At 54.3% G+C, this 20,109-nt stretch overlaps 1 protein-coding gene across 1 annotated transcript in view; it reads left to right on the forward strand.

The window, feature by feature from the left end:
- HSPG2 (heparan sulfate proteoglycan 2) overlaps positions 1-20,109 on the forward strand; it is a 96,782-nt gene that overhangs the window by 15,646 nt on the left and 61,027 nt on the right. Inside the window, exons 2-3 of the mRNA XM_087820175.1 lie at positions 17,265-17,400; positions 17,925-17,969. Coding sequence (XP_087676301.1) covers positions 17,265-17,400; positions 17,925-17,969 — 181 coding nt within the window. The remainder of the gene's footprint in view (positions 1-17,264; positions 17,401-17,924; positions 17,970-20,109) is intronic.

The raw sequence follows: 20,109 nt of genomic DNA on the forward strand, positions 1-20,109 counted from the left end.
CTCGGCAAGGAGTGGCTGTCATTATTACTGGCTCCCTGTCCCAGTTTGGGACCCCCTAGGCTATGAAGCCCTGACAGACCCCTGGGCCTTGGTGGAGGTGGACAGGATTGCCCCTCTTGTGTTCCTGTGCAATTTTTCCTCAGCAGCTGGGAGGTCTCACTGTCCCCTCACCTGACCCCACCCATGATGTTAAAAAGTCTGTGACTTGGCTCCGTCCAGCCCACCTCCTTCCCTTAATTTCCCAGCCACTCCCCTCAGTCTGTCTGTGCTGATCTCCCTGTTCAACTGTTCGCATCTGAAATCTCCATGTCCAGCCTCCAAGATTCCCACTGCCCATTCCTGGGGGAGGGGGTTAGGGAGGAGGCCTTCCCTGGCAGTCCCCAGCTCCCATGGGGCAGCCTGGGCCCCTCTCAGCAGGGCGGAGACGAAGGTTTGTTGTGACGGGGCCAGTGGGCAGCCTGCCCGCTCTAACACGCCTGTATCTAGGCACCAAGCATGCTATTTGCACTTGGCTGGGCCTCAGCATCTGGCCCGGTGCCCGTGAGGGCTGGCCTGCTTTAGCACCCCTGGTTACAAAGGCCAGTCATGGGTCAGGACACCAGGAGTTGTTCCTGGTCTGGGTCCCTGGGGTGAGGGGCATGTCTGACACCTGGAGCTGGAGTGTCGAACAGACTCCCAGCTGCGGCTAGGCCCTGGGTGCTGGGTGGGGACAAGGCCCAGGCAGGGGTAGGCAGGGTGCAAACACTTGGGGGCCAGGCAGGAGGTCACCCTGGGCAGTTCAGGTTGGTAGGGCCTGTGTGCGGCATTCACACCTATCTGGGAGGTGCTTTGGGTCTGAGATGCCAGAGAAGCTCAAGGCCATCTCCCAGCATCATACTCTCCCCTCCCCCCTTTTTTGGCCTCCTGCATCAGTTGGGAGGCAGATGATCAGGCATCACTGGTCCAGGCTTGTGCTGAGGACGTGAAGGCCCAGCAAGGAAATGAATGTCTGAGATCACACAGCCAGGCTGGAGGAATCAGGTATTCTGAACTCTGACTGAAAAACTAACATGCTTTTGTCCCATTCTGTTTCTTTCCATGGGAGCTCTGAGGACAATAGCTTCTGGACACTGCTGGAAAGACGGGTTGGAATCCTGGCCTTTTGACACTCCTTTTGACACTTAAACCTCTTTGAGTCTCCTGTGCTTCATCTGAAGAGTAGGGATAACTTCAGGGCAGTTGTGAGAGTTAGATAACTGGTCTTCTGGCTGTTTCCAGAACATTCCAAGGATATTCCTGCCTTGGAGCCTTTACAGCTGCTGTGCCCTGTCTCTGGAGTATACTTCCTCTGTGCATGCACCACTTCCTTCGCACCTGTTTGTCACCTTCCCTAAGTGGCCTGTGGAGCACAGCGGCTGCACCCTGCCACTCCCTGTCCCCCTCACCTTGCTAGACTTTTCTTTTCAGCATTCTTACCATTTGACAAGTATTAGTTTATGGTTCATCTGGCGCCAAGTAGAATGCTCCCTGAGGGCAGAAAACATGCAAAGCTCATGGAACCTGCTTACGTAACAGGTAACAGTGATTGCTTATTTCCCTTCTCCTTCCCAATACTTCTCAATACTTGATAGCCACTGTTTATCAGGCCCTCCCTTTGTGCCAGGCCCTGCAGTAAGCGACTCCCGTGAATTTCCCAGGGTCCCCATCATGGCTTTGTCACTTTCACATCAGAGATGAGGGCTGAGAGGTACTGCAGTGACTCGCCCAAGGTCACCCAGGTGGCAAGTGGCAGAGCTGGATTTCCAACAGGGTTAGTCCTACCCCAGAGCTCACACTGTACCGCCTCCTATGTTGGGTTAACGAGATCACATTCACCCAAATTTGGGTCTCAGAATCCATGTTTGGCAGGATTGAACAGATTAGATTTAAGGGTGGCTTCTCAGTCTTTTTGGGGTGCCCTTCCAGCCCTCTCTTCTTCTGTAATTAGTCAGTGACAGCCACTCCTACTGCCCTAGAATGACAGATGCCCTTTGGCTGGGGAAATCAGCCTGAGACCCCAGGGGTGGGGCAGGGGGCACAGGTTGGGCCAGGGCCCGGAGCTCTCCCTGGGCTGCTTGGGGCAGGTGGACAGGATGTTCCTGCAGGCAGCACACATTCCTGCTCAGAGGTGGCAGGCAGCTGGAGATTTACCGTTTCCTTTCCGGTAACCTGAGTCCCTGGGGAGGTGAATTCTCCCTGCCAAGGACACCAGCCTTTCACTTGCCAGCCCTTCCTGCCATTTCCTCGGCTGGGCTTGTCTGCCTGGGGGCTTAGGCCTGGCCAGAGGGACCAGCTCTAAGTACCAGGGGTTGAGACTGGGGGCTCAGGCTCTAATCAAACCCCTGACAAAGACCCAGCTTCATGCCACCCTCCCAAAGTCCTCATCTGTGTGGCCCTGGACTCCAGTCTTAGGGAAGGAGGGGACGGAGGTGACATTATGGAAGAAGGCTCTGTGTTAGAAGCCAAAATACCTGGGCCCCAGGGCTGCCTCTGCCATCAACTTGCTGCGAGACTTCCTCTCTTCTTAGAGCTGCTGTACCCTCTGAGTAGCCAGCACTGATCTAAGCCCTCTCCGTGCGTCCTCCAGCTCATCCCTATGGCAACACTTGGTGGTGGGGGCACTGAAGCAAAACTCAAAGATGTAACGAAACTCCCATTGGGCTGTCACTGTCACAGATGGGACTTGAACTCAGGCTCTCCAACACTGGTTGGTCCTCCTTGATGTTCTTACTTCCCTTCCCTGGGCCTCAGTTTCCTCTTCTGATAAGTGACGGTGTTGGGCTAGGTGATCCTTCCCATCTCTGACAGCCCAGGATTGGTGGAGCCTTTGCAGCCCAGGCTCCCCGCGAGGCAGGTTTCTCTTGAGCCTTACCTAGCCTGTGGGGGGCATAACAGGAATTGCTCTTCCCAGGGGGGCTCTGGAAAGGTCACTCTTGGGGCTTGTGAAGTCCTGGCTGGGTGGGGGTGGAAGGGGAGGGAAGGGGAGAAGTGACACTTAAACCTAGTAAGTGCCAGACACTGGGCTAAGCTCTTAGGTTGTCTTGTGGACTCTTCCAGCAACCTTGTGAGGTGGCATTTTCATTTCCGGTCACAGGTGAGGAAACAGGCTTAGAGAGGTCAAGGGATTGGCCCAAGGCTACCCAGCTAGGAATTCGCCAGGCTAGGATATTATAGGGTGGCATGTGGTCAATACACATTTCCTAGGATGGCTTTGATTTATTAATGAAATAAAATAAAAACAGTAGTCTTCCCAAAAGACCATGAACATGCTACAGAATTTGAGTACAAACTATATCTCCCAGGCTGCCTCTGACACCGGAAGTGGCCCAGGAATCCTTTGTTAAATTTTGTTTCTCCACTGCTTCGGAAAATATGGTCAGTCATAATTATGGGTATGCCTGAGTTCAGAGAAGCGAGAGCTGCGTGGGATGGAGTGCACTGGAAAGGATAGGCACTGAGCTGGGAGTGGAGCTGAGGGGGCTGAGAGGGGCCTGGGGCCAGCCAAGGCCAAGTTCACAGGCTCCAAGGAGCCTCCTTGAATGGCCTGCAACCCCTTCCATTTGCCAGGAAAATTACAAGGCTTCTCCTCAAACACCATTCCCGTCTAGCCCTGCCCATCCTCCCTTCAGGGTCTCTGGGGCAGCCCAGCCCCCGGCAAGGCATGATTGGCCCACAGACCTTTGCTCCAGCCCCTCCACCCTCACCCCAGACTTCCCAAGGAACTGGGTAAAGGGCTATGGGTGGGGCAGCAAGGCCTGTGCCCTGGCCATTGGGCCCAGCGGGCCCAGGCATCCTGGGATTTGAGCAGTTGGCAGCATGAGGACTGAGATGACCTGGCCAGCCTGCTCCCACCCTCTCCTGCCATGGGGCTGTTGGCTCTGAAGCCCCAGCAGCTGTCAGCAGGGAATGGTGACAGTGGGCCAGAGGTGACTTCTTAGCCCACCCCTTCTCTCTCCCCATGCTTGGGCCAGGCCCAGAGCTCTTACCAGCTGTTGTCAGCAGCTGCTGAGCTTTGTTCCAGAGCCAGCACTGGGCACCGCCCTCCTCCCCAGGACATCTTCCCAGCATCCTTCATAGCCAAGTGCTGCTGCCCCTGGAGAGGGGTTAGGGCTGATATGGAGACTTGGTCACATCCCTTAGTTCCTTTGATCCTACTCGGGGCACAGAGAAATAGGAATCGATGCCCCTGTTTTTATGGAAGAGAAAACAGATCCAGAGAGGACAAGTGACTTGCCTGAAGTCACACAGCTACTGAGCGGTTGAGTTCAGGCTCCTGGCTCCCAGCGCAGTGTTCACTCTGCTGCCTTTCTTCAGGGCTTGTTTGTGCAGGGTGATAGAGACTTGGGTTCCTGGGTTTGACTCCCAGCTTGGCCACTTAGTAGTTTTGGGACCCCAGGCAAGCTCTTTAACCACTGGGAGAGGAACTCCCATTTTCTTGCTTGTAAATGAGATAATAATAGTGCCTAGCTTTTGGGATTGTTGAGCAAATTAAATGAGATAATCCATGTAAAGTCCTTAGCATAAGCCTAGCATGTTCTAAGTGCTCTGCCTGAGAACTGGCAGCATTATCAAAGAGGATTAGCCATCTGTGTGCCCAGTACTGTGGATGGTTCTATGGGGGTTACAGACACATTCCAAAAATACTTATATCAGTCAAGAAATATTTATTAGGTACCTTCTGTGTGCAAGGTACTAGAAAAAACACACACACAATGATGAAACAGGCAAAATTCCCATCCCTGCTTACATTTTGCCCCCTCGAAGGTGTCTGGGGAGACACGACTTCATCTTAACCGCAGAAGCCTCCAAGCGCTTTACACACAATGGTATTATTGTCCACATTTTGCAGATGAGAAAATGGGGGTTGAGAAGATTGGTGGCAGAGCAGGGGCCAGAACTCAGCTCTTCTGATGGTGTTGGGCAGTGGCCCTGAGGGCTTCCTGGGGGAGAAGGCACTTGTACCAAATCCCAAAGGGCTTCAGGCCTGGCAGGAGAGGTTGGATGCAGACTGTATGGGATGCAGCCATCACAGCCTGGGCAGCAACAATTTCAGGAAGGTCTTGCTGAGGTCAAGGCTTCTTGTTCCCCAGGGACAGAGGCATAGCCTGAGCTTTAAATACCCCACAACCCAGAATAGCCCTTATTGTCTTGGCCAGCAGCTGGGGGCCCCAGGAGGATCCTGAGGGAGGCTAATCCTGGAGGTGGGGGCAGGAGGTCTTTGAGCACTTTCCTACACGGTATGGGTGGTGTTTCTTCGAAGACTTTTCCACTTGGCTGCTGCAGGAAGGCCCGCCTTGTGGGAAGGGTGGAGCAGCTGCCTGGGCTTTACATGAGCAGCGTGTGGCTGAGGGGGAGCTTGGTGGGTAGAGGACTCCCAGGGAGGGCCCTGTGCCCTAGTGAAGGTGCTCCTTTGTGTGTCAGGGATGTGTGTTCATTGGCCCACTGGGCCCTCTGCTGTGGGCGGGCCTACCTAGGTCCCTGCCCCGGGCCTCTTGGCCCTCTCTCCTGCTCTGGCTATTTTGGGCACTGGCTGTGTTCAGGCTTGGGGAAGGATGGGTAATCCTGCCCAGACCAAGAATGATGGGGTGCTGCCTGGACCGCTATTCCAGTGCCCATAGATGGTGAATGGTGGTGATGGTCAGTTGTTGTAGACTCTGACCCTGAGTTCAGCCTCAAAGGGTCATGGTCAGTGAACTCCAAGGGGATGCTGGCCTCACTGGCAGTGGCAAAGAAGGGCACCAGACAAACCTTTCCCTTGGGACTGTCCCTGCTCTTGGCCTCAGGAATAGTTAGTTGTGCTTCTAAGCAACAGGTTTGTTTTTACCTCATGGGACACTGAATCCAGGGACTGGTCAGATTTCCTTCTTCCCATTGGCTACCAAAAAGCTTAGAGCAGTGAGTCATTGCTTTCCTAGACCTCCAGCTCTGGCACATACTTTGTCTACTCACCTCACTCCAGGCTCCATCTGTCTGCCCAACCTGAGTTTTTCTTACATATGTTTAGTTAATTTTCTCTTGCTGTTATGTGTACATTTTTGTAAGCTGCTTTGAGTCTTCTGGGACAGGGTGATGGTGGAGGTATAAATAAACAGATGGTGATGGTGGTAACCCTTTGCTGGTCAGTTGCCCTCCATCTGCCCCGCCCTCTTTGCTGGTGGGAATCACAGCCTAGAATCTTAGAAGCCTATTGTTTCAGAATTTCAGTGTTCTAACATGACTTAGCCAGAAGGAACCTTTGGGACCATCTAAATTGAGAGCTTTCAAACTTATCATTACTAAGCAGTGAAACCCTTATTTCAATCAAAATAATAGCACTTTGATTAAATACTATAATATTTTGATGATAGCAAAGAGAGCATTTACTATGTGCTAGTGCTATTTGTAGCATATTACATTTTTATTGAATCCTCACAACAAGCCCTATTAAGTAGATACTATTGTTATGAATTATCACACCTATTTTACAGATGAGGGAATGAAGGTGCCAGAGAGGTGAAGTGACTTTCTCACAGCTAACCAGGGGCTGAACCAGACATATTATGTAAAAAGTCAGGATGGAAAATGGAAAAGGTGGATTTTTTTTTTTTTTTTAATTGAAGTGAATATTTGGTATAAGGAGTCCAAACTACCTGTCTGCCCTCCACCCCCTCACCCACTCTGGAAAGTGGCCTCCCCAGGCTGCTGAGGACAGACTGGAAAGCTGAGATCTCTATCATTTGACAGAGGAAGCCTGAGGCCCAGAGAGGGAAAGGGACTTGCCCAAGACAGCAAAGTGAGCTGGAAGCCGGCTCTTAGTCCTCATGGCCCACCCTGCTGCCCAGAGGAACTCCAGCCCCTTCTTTTCTCTCCTCGCCCCCTCTCCACCCCCAGCAATCCCCAGTCCCAGTCTGCACTCAGCTGAACACTCCCTAGAACACTCAGCTCCCTCCCTCTCCAGGGCATAGCTACCTTGGAACCTTCTATACGGTCCTAGGGGTTCAGGAGTGACCAGACACTGGGCCACCGTCTCTGTCCCCTCTGATGGGAATCGTTACCTGAGAGGGTAGGCTGATGGCCAGCAAGGGAAGGAGCAGCTGGGTTTTCTCAGGCTCAGACAAGTTTCACTCCAAGGAGAGAACATACCCGTCCTTCCACCAACTAGCTTGTCACCTGGCCCGCTCCATCAGCACTTCATTCCTTGGGGCTTTTCTGTCTTCAGGAACTCCCTTTTCCAGCCCTAGCCCGTTTTGCTCAGTGGTTGGAGCATTGGCCCGCAGACTGAAGGTCCTGGGTTCGATTCCTGCCAAGGGCACGTACCTTGGTTGCAGGCTTGATCCCTGGCTCTGGTCGGGGTGTGTGAGGGGGCAACCAATCAATATATCTCCCTCACATCAATGTTTCTCTCTCTCTCTCTCTCTCTTCCTCCTCTCCCTCTCCCTTCCACCCTCTCTGAAAAGCAATGGAAAAAATACCCTCGGGTGAGGATTACAAAAAAAGAACCCCTTTTCCAGCCCCCAATGGGGTGATGGGTCATATCTTACATCTAAAACCTTACTTAGGGAGAGCTAGTTAGCAGCTAGCTGAAGGAAAGGTATACGTTGGGGTGGGTGTTCCCAAAATATGATCTGTGGAACCCTAGTCCCATGAGCTCTGCGTGAAGAAAGACTTCCAAGTTAAGCAAGTTTGGGAAACACTATTCACCCCGTTTCCTCATCATGGTGTTAGAGACATTAGGACTTAGGGAACCAGCTCAGCTTTGTGCAACCAGCCTTTCCCAGATGTGTTTGTCTGCAAGATGCTCCCCCATGCCTATTCCTGTCCAGAGTTACTGTGACCTGGGATGGACATTAGTCATGAATGAGGAAAGGGGATGGGGCCTTCCTCTTATTTCCAGCTCTGTTGCTCACAGGCCTTTGGTCAGCCGTGTTTCTAGCCCTGCCTGCAGCTTTCTCCCCCTTCAGGAAGCAGATGGGGAAAGCCCTGGAGGGCCAGGGGAACTGGCCTCCTTGGCTGCAGCTGCTGGGTTGCCGGTCCAGTCTGTTTTTTCCTGTTGCTGATGCCCACGGGAGCAAGCAGGAGTGGAGCCATGGAGGCTTGACTGTCGGCTGCCTTGCGCAAGGCCCTGGGCCCGGAGCTGTAGCCCAGCTCACCTCTGAGACCCCTTTCCACTCCCTGGGATACTGATCTGGGCAATGGGCAGATTTCTCTTCAGTGACCGTGGGCTGCTTCTTGTCTCCCCAGAGATGGGCCTCCTGGCTGGAAAGCCCTAGGTTTCAGAGATGGCAGGAGGAAGGCTCAGTAGTATAGTTTGCAGTCTGGAACCAGGGATCTGGCTTCCAGTCTCAGCCCATCCAACTCTGTGACTATGGGCAAGTCCCCTTTCTGAGCCTTAGTGTCTTCATTTGTAAACTTCAGTCATTAATTAATTTAACAAATATTATTGAGCATCCACATATGCCAGGTACCTTTAGATACTGGGGATACAGCAGTGAGCAAAGTGGACAAAGTCCCTGCCTTCGTGGAGCTGATGTTCTAATAGGGGAGACCGATGATAACCAGATAAACATGTAAACATAGGGTTGAATGTAGATGGTGAGATGCCATGAAACAGGGTAAGGGAAATGCTGGAGAGCTACCTATAATAGATTCTGGACCTGGGATGTGGTCAGGGTGGGTCTTTGTAAAGGTGACATTTGAGCAGAAACTAGAGGAAGAGAAGGAGTGAGCATATGGGGGTGGGGGCAATGTTCCAGGCAGGGGACACAGGAAGTGCAAAGGCCCTGAGGTGAGAGGGGGCTTGGTGTGTTTGAGGACTGTTGAGATCAATGTGGCAGTGAGCGGGAGAGTGCAGTGGGAGAGGAGGTTGGGGAGGTGTGTGTAGGTGTACGCAGGTATGTAGGCAGACCATGTGGGGTTGGCCATAATAGAGGCTTTTCTTCTAATCCGTTGCTGAGTCAAGAGCAATGGAAAGGCCTAACCTAGTAGGCTCAGGAAGTGGTCATTGTCAAAAGTGGTGTTTCATTTCAAGAACAATTTGTGAAATAATTCTCCCATCCTCCCATAGGCCTGGCACTGTAGTAGGGGCTTCATTCATGAAACCTATGGGCAATGACCCTGGTGGACATGGGCAGGCCCAACCAGGTTGGTGTGGCCTTGAAGGCCCACGGACACACCAGTGCTCCACAGCAGGGCCACCCGGGAGCCAGAGAACCTGAGAACCAAGCCAGGCCTTGGGGCAGGAGGCAGGCACGTGAACACCACGGGCGCTGTTGGCACCAACAGTGCCTGGCGGATAATATTCAACCCCTGGGGATTTTCTTGCTGGGCTGCCCAGCCTGGAAGTTGTTCCCGCTTGGCCACCTCCACCGCCTTAGCGGCACCTGGCAACTGGCTGAGGCAGGGTCATTTCCTGGTGGCTTCCTGCTTCTTCCCTGTAAGCTGGCGGGTAGCTCACTCAGCACCAGGAGAGGCCCGTTCTTGTGGTGTTTGTGGGGGAAGGAGGAGAGTGCAGGGACTCTGGGGGGACTGGGAGAATTGGGCTCTGATTAGCAGCATGGCAACGGCGTGACCAAGGGGCACTGCTCTCTAGGCGGAAAAGACCATTCAGAGCTGAACCCCTCTGATCGTGTGCCACCTGGCACACCGTGTCCCACTGCATCAAACTTCTAGCCTCCTGGTGCTGCCATGCACTTGCCCACCTCCGGACCTCGACATGTGCCCTCCCTTCTGACTGGTGCACACTCCTCCCTTTACCCTGCTTAGGTGAAATAATCTTTCAGACCCAGCTGAGTTGTCATTTCTTCTGGGAAACCTTCCCCAAACTCCCACTCTGCCTCACCAAGTGAGGGGCTCTCCTCTAGGCTCTCCCAGCCCCTGTCCTTCCTCTACAGAGCTCTCCACACACTGTGTTGTCATCGCTGGGTTTAATGGTCTGTCTCCCCTAGAAAGACAGAGTTCTGTGCCTGTCTACTTCCCAGTTTTATTCCCACAGCCCAGCACATAGTAGGTGCTCAATAAATAAAGGTCAAAGTGACTTGAATTAAACCTTATTGGGCAGGTCTGATTGGTTATCCCTTTTTTTACAGATGAGAGAGCTGAGGCTGCACAGCTAGAAAGTGGCTGAGGTGACCTGGAGTCAGAGTGTCTGAGCAGAGTCTGCCCTCTGCCCCACTGACCATATCTCTCTGAGCCTGAGGAATAAAGTGCTCTTGCTCTGCCATGGCAGGAGCAGACCTGTTAGGGTGCACACCCCAGCTACATTAGAGGGGCCTTCAAAGCAGAGACAGTGTCAGCTGCACCTGGGAAATGGCTAGACAGATCCAGAGTTCTTCAGCCACACTTCCCAAAGCAGTTCACCCCTCATTCCAAGTTTGTTCATTCAGTCTGTCAGTGTGTCAGCAGATATTAACTGAGCACCTAGTATGTGTTTTCTGTTCCAGAGATGCAATGATGATCAAAACACATGAAAATCTCTGCCCTCCGTACTTTCATTCACATTGACAGGGATGGCTGGTGTGGAAGCCTAGCACATATAGGGGCTCACTGCAGTTTGCTAAAAGGGGAGAGTGTCAAGGAGGTTGTCGAAGGCCACATGGTGAGTTTGGGCAGAGCTGGGACAAGGAATCCCACACCCCAGCTCTGGCTCCCATGGTCTCTGTGGAAGGCCCTAATGGGCCCTTGGTGTTCCCCCAGGCCCTGGCTGGAATGCAGCCTTTCCAGGTCCTGGGCCTTGGTGTGAGTTTTTAGAGGGCAGGGGTCAGAGCCTCGGAGCTAGCCAAATACAGGAGGGTGGACCCTGCTTTCCAGCTGGATTCCTGCTGCCTTAGCTGCGTGGCCTTCACTTCTCCAAGCCTTGTGTTGTAATCTGTAAAGTCAGGGAGCACCGGTACCTGCCTTATGAGGTTGTGGATTTGCGTGAGTTAAGCCTTGCACAGAACTCATCTCAGCACCGGCACCTGCAAAGACCTATCTCAGCAGGCTCACTTGTGGAGCCTCAGTACTTCTCCCTATTTTGGGGATCATTGTTCGTCCTGGCCAGCTGGCTGGGAAAAGTCCTGCTGCCCTGGGAGCCTGAATGTGGAGAGCTGGCAGGCCTCCCAGGTGGCACGGGCAGCGCAGGCATGCCAGGGGAAGCTGTGGCCACCTTCTCTCTGGCCCAGCGGCGCCCCTCTCAGCCTGCCAGGGGATTAAAGGCCTTTTGGCCTTTGTGTCTGGCTCTCCCACCCCTGACAGTTTGCACAACAAAGTGCTGCCCCAACAGATTCCTTCCCTTCTGCCTTCTGCTGCCCGTGGACAGGGTACCATGGCCTGTGGGTAGGGCAGAGCACGTTGACCCTGTATCTGGGACCTGGGTTGTAGCACAGAGGAGAGACCACTGTGTGGCTACCTGGGAGCCTGCATCAGAGAGAGGGTCAGGAGAGACTTGTCTGAATTCAGTGTCCCAGAGAATTGGGGGCTGTGGGGCACAGCATTTGCTAGTTCCTCTGCCAGGCACAGGGGAGGGGCCACCGAGGCAGAGTCTGTGCTGACAGGAGGCAGGTGGGCAGGCAGGGGCCCGTTTGTACCCCACCCCCACACTGTCTCTGGATTTCGATGGGGTGAGCTCACTCCAGCCCAGATGCCTGGAGCCCTGCCCTGGGCAGCTGCAGCCACCCTGGGGACTGCAGTGCTCAGACCTTCTGCCCAGCTGCGGGGGTGGTGGGGTCTCAGCCTCAGGCCTGGGCCGTGGAGGGGAGGGTGGGCTGGCTGCCCAAGGCATGTGAAGAATGTCCCTGGAGAAGCCTGAAGTTGAAGTCCTCAGCCGGTTGTGCCAGAGTCGGCCTCAAAGCAGGCAGACAACTTGAGCCTTGGAACTAAGCCTTGCCGTCACCCTCAGCCAATGCCCTGCCTGTTTGGCCAGCCCAGGGCCTGGGCAGCAGAGCCAGTCCCCTCCCTTCATCCCACACCTGGAGGCTGACCCTAGGCCTGAGCCCACACCCCACACTCCATGCGTCACCTCATCCCCTCTCATCCCCTCACCTCTGCCCTGTATGCCGTACGTGGTACTACTTCTAATGCTTACTGAGCACTTACTATATACAGGTACCATACTGAATGACTCTTTCTGAGCCTCAGTTTCCTCATCTGCAAGATGGGGATAACAGTACAAGCTCATTTGCTTCATTGAAATCCTTGGGGTGAGACATGTTTTGGAATTCAGAAGTTTTCAAACCTGAGAAAGGTGACACAGAGCACGTGCCAGCTGTGATGTGACATCCTCAGTAGAGTCTGGGGCAACACCCCACAATAAAACACATTAATATTGCTGCAGCAAAGTGTATGACTACTCACCGGAGTGGAGTGAAGTGAATAAGCTATTAATAGCTTCATTCGAGTTCAGGTCAGGACTTGGCACCAGATGAGCTTGTTATAAACTTATTTTTTTTAAAAACACACTCTTGGTTTTCAGAGTGCCTTGGATTTCCCTTATTGCAAATGAGGGATAGTGGCCCTGTAGTGCCAACCCTCCCCGGTTGCTGAGGATTATTAACTGAGGGCCTGGCATGGAGAAAGCCCTCTATGGAGTCTGACCGTTCTTGTCACCTCTTCACTGTGTCGCCGTCTTCCTACCACTCTGATTTTAGCAGCTCCAGAAACTCTTACCTACACATGTAACCTTTGCAGGACCCCCAGTCCTCACTTTTCTAAACAATATGTATTTTATTGATTTCAGAGAGAGGAAAGGAGAGGGAGACAGAGACAGAAACATCAATGATGAGAGAGAGTCATTGATTGGCTGCCTCCTGTACAATTCCAGGGGATTGAGCCCCCAACCCGGGCATGTGCCCTGACCAGGAATTGAATCGGGATCTCAACTCCTGAGCCACACTGGCCAGGCTCCAGTCCTCACTTTTAAACTCCTTTTAAAACCCTATTTCTTATATCTGGGTCTGTACCTCTACCTGCACCCCGAACCTTCTCCAACTTTTGTATCCTCTAATAGCTTGACTTTCACCTCCACGATCTTCCCAGACATCTTTGCCTCCCTCTGTGTCCTTACCCAGGCCAGCAGAAGAGGGCCCAGCCTCTGTCCCCTGTCCCCAACCGCTTCTGCAGGGCTTGGACCTGGAGCTCTATGGGCACCCTCATCCTCACCAGGAGGGCCTGGACACACCCCAGCCTCAGGGAGCTCTATGGGCACCCTCATCCTCACCAGGAGGGCCTGGACACACCCCAGCCTCCCTGTCTGTCTGGTACAATCCCCCCCAATCCCTCCTATACTCATTAGGGAGCCACCCCGCCCACACCCTCATCCTAAACAATTGTTCCCAGCACACTAGAACAGTCTTCTGACCTTGGCCTGGGTGAGTCAGCTGCCCCCACGACCCCCACAGGAATCTGCAGAGTCTGGAAAATCACCCCCTGCCTGGTTCCTTCCTCTCCGGCCCATCATTCTTCTCCAACGCCTACCTGAAGTACCGGGTTCCTCTGGGAGGAAGGCAGGAAACCTGGGTTCTATTTCTGCCTTTGAGAAAGTCTCTGACGGTGCTCCTTGAGACCTTAGGCACCCGCTGCATGGGCCCAGGCCACTGCCAACTTATGCATCCCGTGATCCACGGGAGCTGGTTAGGTTGGGGTGGGGGGCCAGCCAGTCCTGGGCTCCCGGTCTGGCCTAGCCCTACTTCCTTTCCTGGTGAGCAGGGAGCTTGGGGTCCTTGGTCAGTCCTGGCTCTGCCAGACACTCACCGCTGATCTTGGGCAAGTTTCCTCCATTCACATTTGCTCAGCCACCTCAGGGGGGTCATTGTCAGGGTCAAATGACACAGGCCGAGGAAATGCTTTGTAAACTGGAATGCAGTGTCGTTGAGAGACTGCAGGAGTGACTTAGTGACCTTGGTGAGATTGGCTTTGCACAGCTCTGATTACAGAGGCAGTTTGGTGCAGTGGTGAGAGTTCGGCCATTGGTGCCAGACCAGCAGGGTTCCATTTCCAGCTCTACCACCCAGGTCTTCAAGCAGGTGACCAGAGTCTGCTCCATTTCCCCATCTTTACAGTGGCACTGTTTAACACCTATAACCTGGGTTAACACGTTCAAGTCCTTAAAGGAGTGCCTGTCACTTACTATTAAGTGCCCAATAAATTAGCTCTTTTTATTCCCCAAGGTGACCCTGGACTTTCCAGGTCTGAATCCAAGTTCCCTTCTATGGTCACGTCTCAGGCTTCTTTGGGCGCTTTCCGGAGCCTTTTTCCGGTCTGGCTCCATCCCCCCTCCCAGATGTGAAATACAGCTGCTAGAATCTTTTGATCTTCAGTTTTTCACAAGTGAAGCCTCTGCTCTTGCTGGCTTGGCCCTTGCTCCAGGCCCTGATCTGACCCTGGAGCTGTGGGTCCTGGGGAGGGGGCTGCAAGCAAGGGCAGGTGGGCATGTGGAAGGGCCATTCCCTGGGGTCCCTGGGGTAGGGGGCTTGTGTCCAGGCCCAATAGGCACTGGATTCTCTCCTCTGTCACTGCAGATGTGTGCTCCTGGCACTTTTTCCAAGCTGAATCTCACTTTGCTATTTCCTGTCCAGTCCCAAGCCTCCCCCTGGCTTCTCCCTCCCTGGGAGAAGCTCTGGACCTTGTTCACCAGGGTTTTCCTTTTCCAGACAGCACTGGTGTCTAGGGGGTGCTAGGAATCCCTGTGCCTCATGCAGCCCTCCTCTGGCCTTGGGAAGGAGGGCGTGTCAATGACACATCAGTGACACGCAGAGGGAGAGCCCTCTCCTGGTGGGGAGTTGCCTAGCCTGCCCCTCTAACCTCTGCCCAGTGCCAGTGCCCCTGCACCAGCACTACCCTCACACTCCCCTTAGGTGTGCTTAGGACCCCCACCCTCACCCAGTGGGAGCATTGCCCTCTAGCCAGGAGGGGAGGGAGAACCCCTGGTAGGGAGCATTGCCCTCTTAACCAGGGAGTCTCAGAAACCCCTGAGCATATATAACTAACCCTCTGGCCTGAGGTGGAGTGAGCCTGACTCAGTGGCTCTGAGAAGCAGCCCAGGAATCTATGTCTCACCACCTCCTGGAGGTTCTAAAGCTCACTCTTGGATGTGAACTTCATGACCCAGCCTAGAAGTTCACTGGCCACCCTGTCCAGAGGGAGAGGGTGGGGAGAGGAGAAGGAATAGGAGGAGGGTTTTGCCCATGGATTGTAGAGGGAGAGACGGGCCTTAGGCCATAGCACAGGATGAAGTGGGCAGAGCAGGCCTTACGCAAGGCTTGGCGGCACTGGAAACACAAAGATGACCAAATTGCATTCAGCCCCTGCCTCCAGCAGGCTCCCAGCCTAGAACAGGAGATGCATAGAGACTGCATGGGGGTTTGTATGCCCTCCAAAGCAGGTCACCTTCAGGCAGCTGCTAGAATTAATAGGTGATAGCATTTTTGTCCATTCATTCAAGTGTATATTGAACACAGGAGCTGAGAAGGTAGAGATGGATTAATCACAGTCCCTGCCTTCAAGGTCCCTCTATTTCAGGAGAGGTACAGGCAATTACAGGGTGAGCCCCAGAGGCCCAGAGCCCAGCCCAGGGACGCAAGTGGCTGGAAAAGGCAAGGAATTAGGACAGTCTCTCATAGATTTTCTTTTTATACCTCATCTTTATTGAGGTATAAAATACACACAGTAAAATGTACCCATCATTTCATGTGTACAGTTCAGTAATGAGAAGGAGATGTATGTACCCAGGGAATCATCAGTCCAGAAGGCTCCCTCGTGCCCCGTCCCAGCCAGCCCCACCCCACCCCTGGTCCCAGGCAACTGCTGACCTTTCTGTCACTATAGATTAGACTTTTCCCCGGTAGAGTTTCATAGGGCAGGGAGTCTTTTGTGCCTGGCTTCTTTCATTTAGCACGGTGTGTTAGAGGTTCATTCATGATGCCGAGCATATCTGTAATTCGTTCCTTTTTATTACTGAGCAGTTAAAGGAGATGATGTTTAGCTGAATTTTGGAAGACAATTGAAGTTAGCCAGATACAAATTGAAACTAGCCAGATAAACAAAGGGAGGAAGGGCACTGGCGCAGAGGGACCCGTGTGAGGGAAGGCCAGAGGCTACGGGACATGGACTGTGTGAAGTTGGGGGGTGGGGAAAGAGAGGGACAGGCTGTTTCTTCATTTTTTTTCCCTTCTCCTTGGCATCTCTCCTGCTGCCACCACCTTGTCTAGCCAGTGAGGGCTGGGTTTGGTTTTTACAAGCAAGACCATTTCCTTCTGGCCAGGCTGGGCTCCCCAGATAGGGCCGAGGCCAGGGCAGGGCATGAGACGCTCCTGCTAGGCCATCTGGGCCTGGACGTGCATTATGGGGCCACAGCGAATCCATGCACACTTGTGGGAGGAGGCACTTGGGTTCCCTGGGGCTCCGATGGGTTAGTTTTCCTCTAAGTGATTTGGTAAAACTCCTTTGGAAAAATCTCGATTTTGTCTCAGAGAGAGGCATTCACTGCCCACACCCACAACTGAGAAAGGCAGGAGTGACTGCTGCTGGGGCATCTGCCTCGGCCTGTAGGGTGCAGGGTCTCAGCAGCCCGTCATGGAGCTTGTGCTGGGCTCAGCAGCAGCCTGAGGTCACATGGAGTTGACACCATGCCTGTCTGCCCCCATTCAGCCCAGTTGCTGGGCTCCACCCTCACCTCTGCACAGATGAGCCTGTCAGTGCAGCAGAAAGTGCCAGAACTACTCCAACATGGCGGGAATATGGTCCCTGTGGCCTGGAGATTTGGAGGCCAGACTGAGGCAGAAAGAGGTGGCCAAGTTGACCTGGTGGGGAGCTGCTATTGGAGGCAACAGCTTCGATTGACTCACCCTCAGTTTCTGCCTCTGTCCCCCATCCACGCTGACCCTGGCCACTGTTCCACCTGCCTGTGTTCCCACCTTTGCTGGCCCAGTCCACCCGTTACCTGCCTGTGTCCTCCTGTCCACTAACTCATGTCCTGGATAGCTCTTGCCTTATCCAAAAGAAGAGGCGTCACCAAAATGATTTTCATTTTATCGTCCGTTTATTTGAGGATTTGTTCAGACTCGGTGAATCTCAGGGTTGGGCTCTGAGGCCTCAAGGGGCTGCTGGGGTTTGGGGAAGCTAAGTCAAAAATAGTGGTTCAGCCCCAACCCGACTCTCTCAGCCAAACCACATCTGCGTCAACCACTGGAGGGCTTTAAGGTGGGGCTTTGGGTCCCTCTTGAAGGGAGGGGAGTGGTCCTGGGCTTGGCAGGAGCTGGAGAGTGTGACACAGTTGTCTGTGTGGTCTCCCACAGGTGGCGCATGGGCTGAGAGCATATGATGGCTTGTCTCTACCTGAGGATGCGGAGACGGTCACGGCGGGCCGAGCAGGCTGGACCTATTCAGACCTTTCTGACGATGAGGACTTGCTGGCTGACGAAGCCTCCGGAGGTAGGCAGAAGGTTCTGGTGGCTGGGAGTGGAGGGGTTGAGGGGCCGAGTCGGGGTTGTCCCCACTAGGTCTTAAAGAGGACTCAGGAAGCTTGGCCCAGGTGGCACCTCAAAGATGGACTAAGAGCTGTGTGTTCTGAGCCCTGGTCCCAGTGACCCCCCAGGATTCTCCGCTTACAACCTGTGTGACCCTGGGCCCATGGCAACTCCTCTGCTGCGGCAGTCCCCTCCTAAGACAGGATGGTCAGGACTGATGGGGAAGGTGGTGGGCAATGCACAGTGGAGGACAATTCCCACCCCTATTCTACCTCCTGTCCTCACTGGAGGCCAGTCTGGCCTGGCCCCTTTCCCCCAGACACCCTGGCCCACACCCTCTCTCCAGGCCAGCTCTCCCTAGGCCTAGGGAGGAGGTAACAGTTGTGTTTTCATGACTTTCTCCACTATGTGCCCAGAACAGTGCCTGACACCCAGTAGGTGCTCACCAAATATTTGTTGTTGCTGAATAAGTCTTTCTTTTGCTTGCAGACGACCTGGGCAGTGGGGATGTGGGCAGCGGGGACTTCCAAATGGGTAAGTTGCTGGAAGCATCCTGTAGGCCCATCCTGTTCCTGGGAAAGCCCCACAGTAGGTCTTTCCAGCCACAGAGGGCTCCTTGGGCCTGCTGTGAAGGTGTCCTTGTACCTCCTGAGTAACAGGTGTGTGAACTGGTTGGCACGTCCCTCCAAGGTTGGGCATGGCCAGGTTCTGTGCTTGCCTATGCCAGGAAATGCTCAGTTCTGTGAGCAGAGATCGGCGCATTCAGGGTAGTATGACCACATATAAGAATGCCCGGTTCTGATGGGGCTGAAAGCCAGCCGCTCAGCATTCAAAGCAAACTTCTCACTTCCCAGGGCTGCTGAGCTGGGGAGTTCTTCCTCAGTCCTCCTAGGTGCTGCTGCAGAGCTGGGGAGCCCAGGCAGGGGTGGGTGCAGAGGGGCTCTGTGGCATAGGGCACTCAGGCCTCACCCAGAACGTGAAGGGAACCCTGCCTTAGGGTAAGTCGCCTCTGGGATGACAGGGGTTCCTAGGTCAGGGAAAGAGGGCTGGGCTTCATGGAGGGAAAGGAATCAGGAGCTCTGTCAGCTGCCCACTCTGCCAGCACCCTGAGTGCCCGGCCAGAGCAGGGACTGGCCCAGCACTGGGATGGGAACTCAGAGTCCCTGCTTCCTTCCATCCTAGGATTCTGTGTAAAGAAGGAGCTACTTGGTGATGAGTCCCAACAACTCCATATAGTTCCTGCTGATCTCTGGGAGCCAGTGCTGGTCACTCTGTGATCAGGGCCAAGGACAGGGCTCGGCTCAGGCTGACCACTAGGCAGCCCCACAGCACCCAGTGTTGCCCATGCCAGCAGGCCTGGGCAAGTCTGGCCTGGACCTCTCCAGGGGTGGGGTCGACTCCCTTCTGCTGACATCTCAGGGGCATCCAACTGCCAGAGGGTGGCATCCTACCTAGGCCAGTGCAAACAGGAGGGTTGGCCTGTGGGTGGAGTAGTCCTGACTGTGACCTCCCAGCACCTGGGACTCAGACAGTGCCTGAAGCTTTTCCACGTGTAGGTCTCTGCGGGGCTACAGGATGCCTGGGAGCTGGGTGTGGCCCAGTAGTGTGTCAGGTGCGCCCCATGCACACAGCTCACACCCCAGAATGGCCTGTGCTGATGCGTCCCTGGGAGCTGCCTCTTGCCAAGCCAGGCCTGCCTGTGGAGGCCCTGGTCCAGTCCACCCTGTCCATTTGGGATATCTATGGCCCCCCCTTGGGGCTGCCCACTGCAGCAGCTCTGCCCACTCTGAGTTGTTTACCAGCCCATCTCCTGCCGTGAGAAGCAGCTGTGAGGACAGAAGAGTCCAGGGGTTGAGGAAGGATGGGGATGGGGAGTAGCAGCTGGGGAGGGCCCGTGAGGAGGGCCCCTTTCATTGTGGGCAGGGCTGATCCGTGGGATGATGTAGGGCTTTAAACCTTCTAGACCCAAGCCCTGGCACTGGCACTGCCTTTGGGGCGGGTCCATGCAGCTGGGCTGAATCTTAGCCTGGAAGGCAGCAGGTGTGTCTCTGATTCCCAGGCGCTCGGCATGCGTGCTCCAGCCTTGCCCTCCGGGTGCTGCTAAGCAAGGGCCATCCTGACTGTGACGAGGCAGTCCCTGGCTGTGCCCCCTGCCGGGGCCCGGGCCCAACCCCAGACCCTAGAATGTCGCCCCAGAGATGGTGCCTCCCCTCTCCTCTTCCCTCTGGCAGGGCTGTGGCTCCCCGAGGCTCTGCCCAGCCCTGTCCCAACCCCACTCCCCTGTGCCCCTCCTTGAGAGCCCCGGTCCACCTCTCCTCATCCGATTTCTTTCCATCTTCCGACCTGTCCCTTTGCTTTTCCCACTCTTGTCTGTCCCATTCTGACTCCTGTCTCCATATCTCTCCTGCTCCCCGCCTCCCCTGCCGGGCTCTCTTTCCTGCTCTGTTTTCTCTCCTCTGTGCCTCACCCTTCTGTCTCCTTCTGTGTCTTCCTCTCTTCGTCTTCCCACCTCTGCCCCCATTTCTGTCTTTCCCTGGGTTCCTTCTGCCTTTGTCTCACCTCTTTCTCACCCCCCCTTCTCTGTGTCTCTATCTCCATTTCTGTGTCTCTGTCTCCATCTCTGTATCTCTGTCTCCAAATCTCTGATTCTGACTTCAAATCTCTGTCGTTTCCC

This window comes from Miniopterus natalensis, chromosome 9, assembly GCF_054644295.1.
Source record: "Miniopterus natalensis isolate mMinNat1 chromosome 9, mMinNat1.hap1, whole genome shotgun sequence".
In the NCBI taxonomy this organism is placed as follows: Eukaryota; Metazoa; Chordata; class Mammalia; order Chiroptera; family Miniopteridae; genus Miniopterus; species Miniopterus natalensis.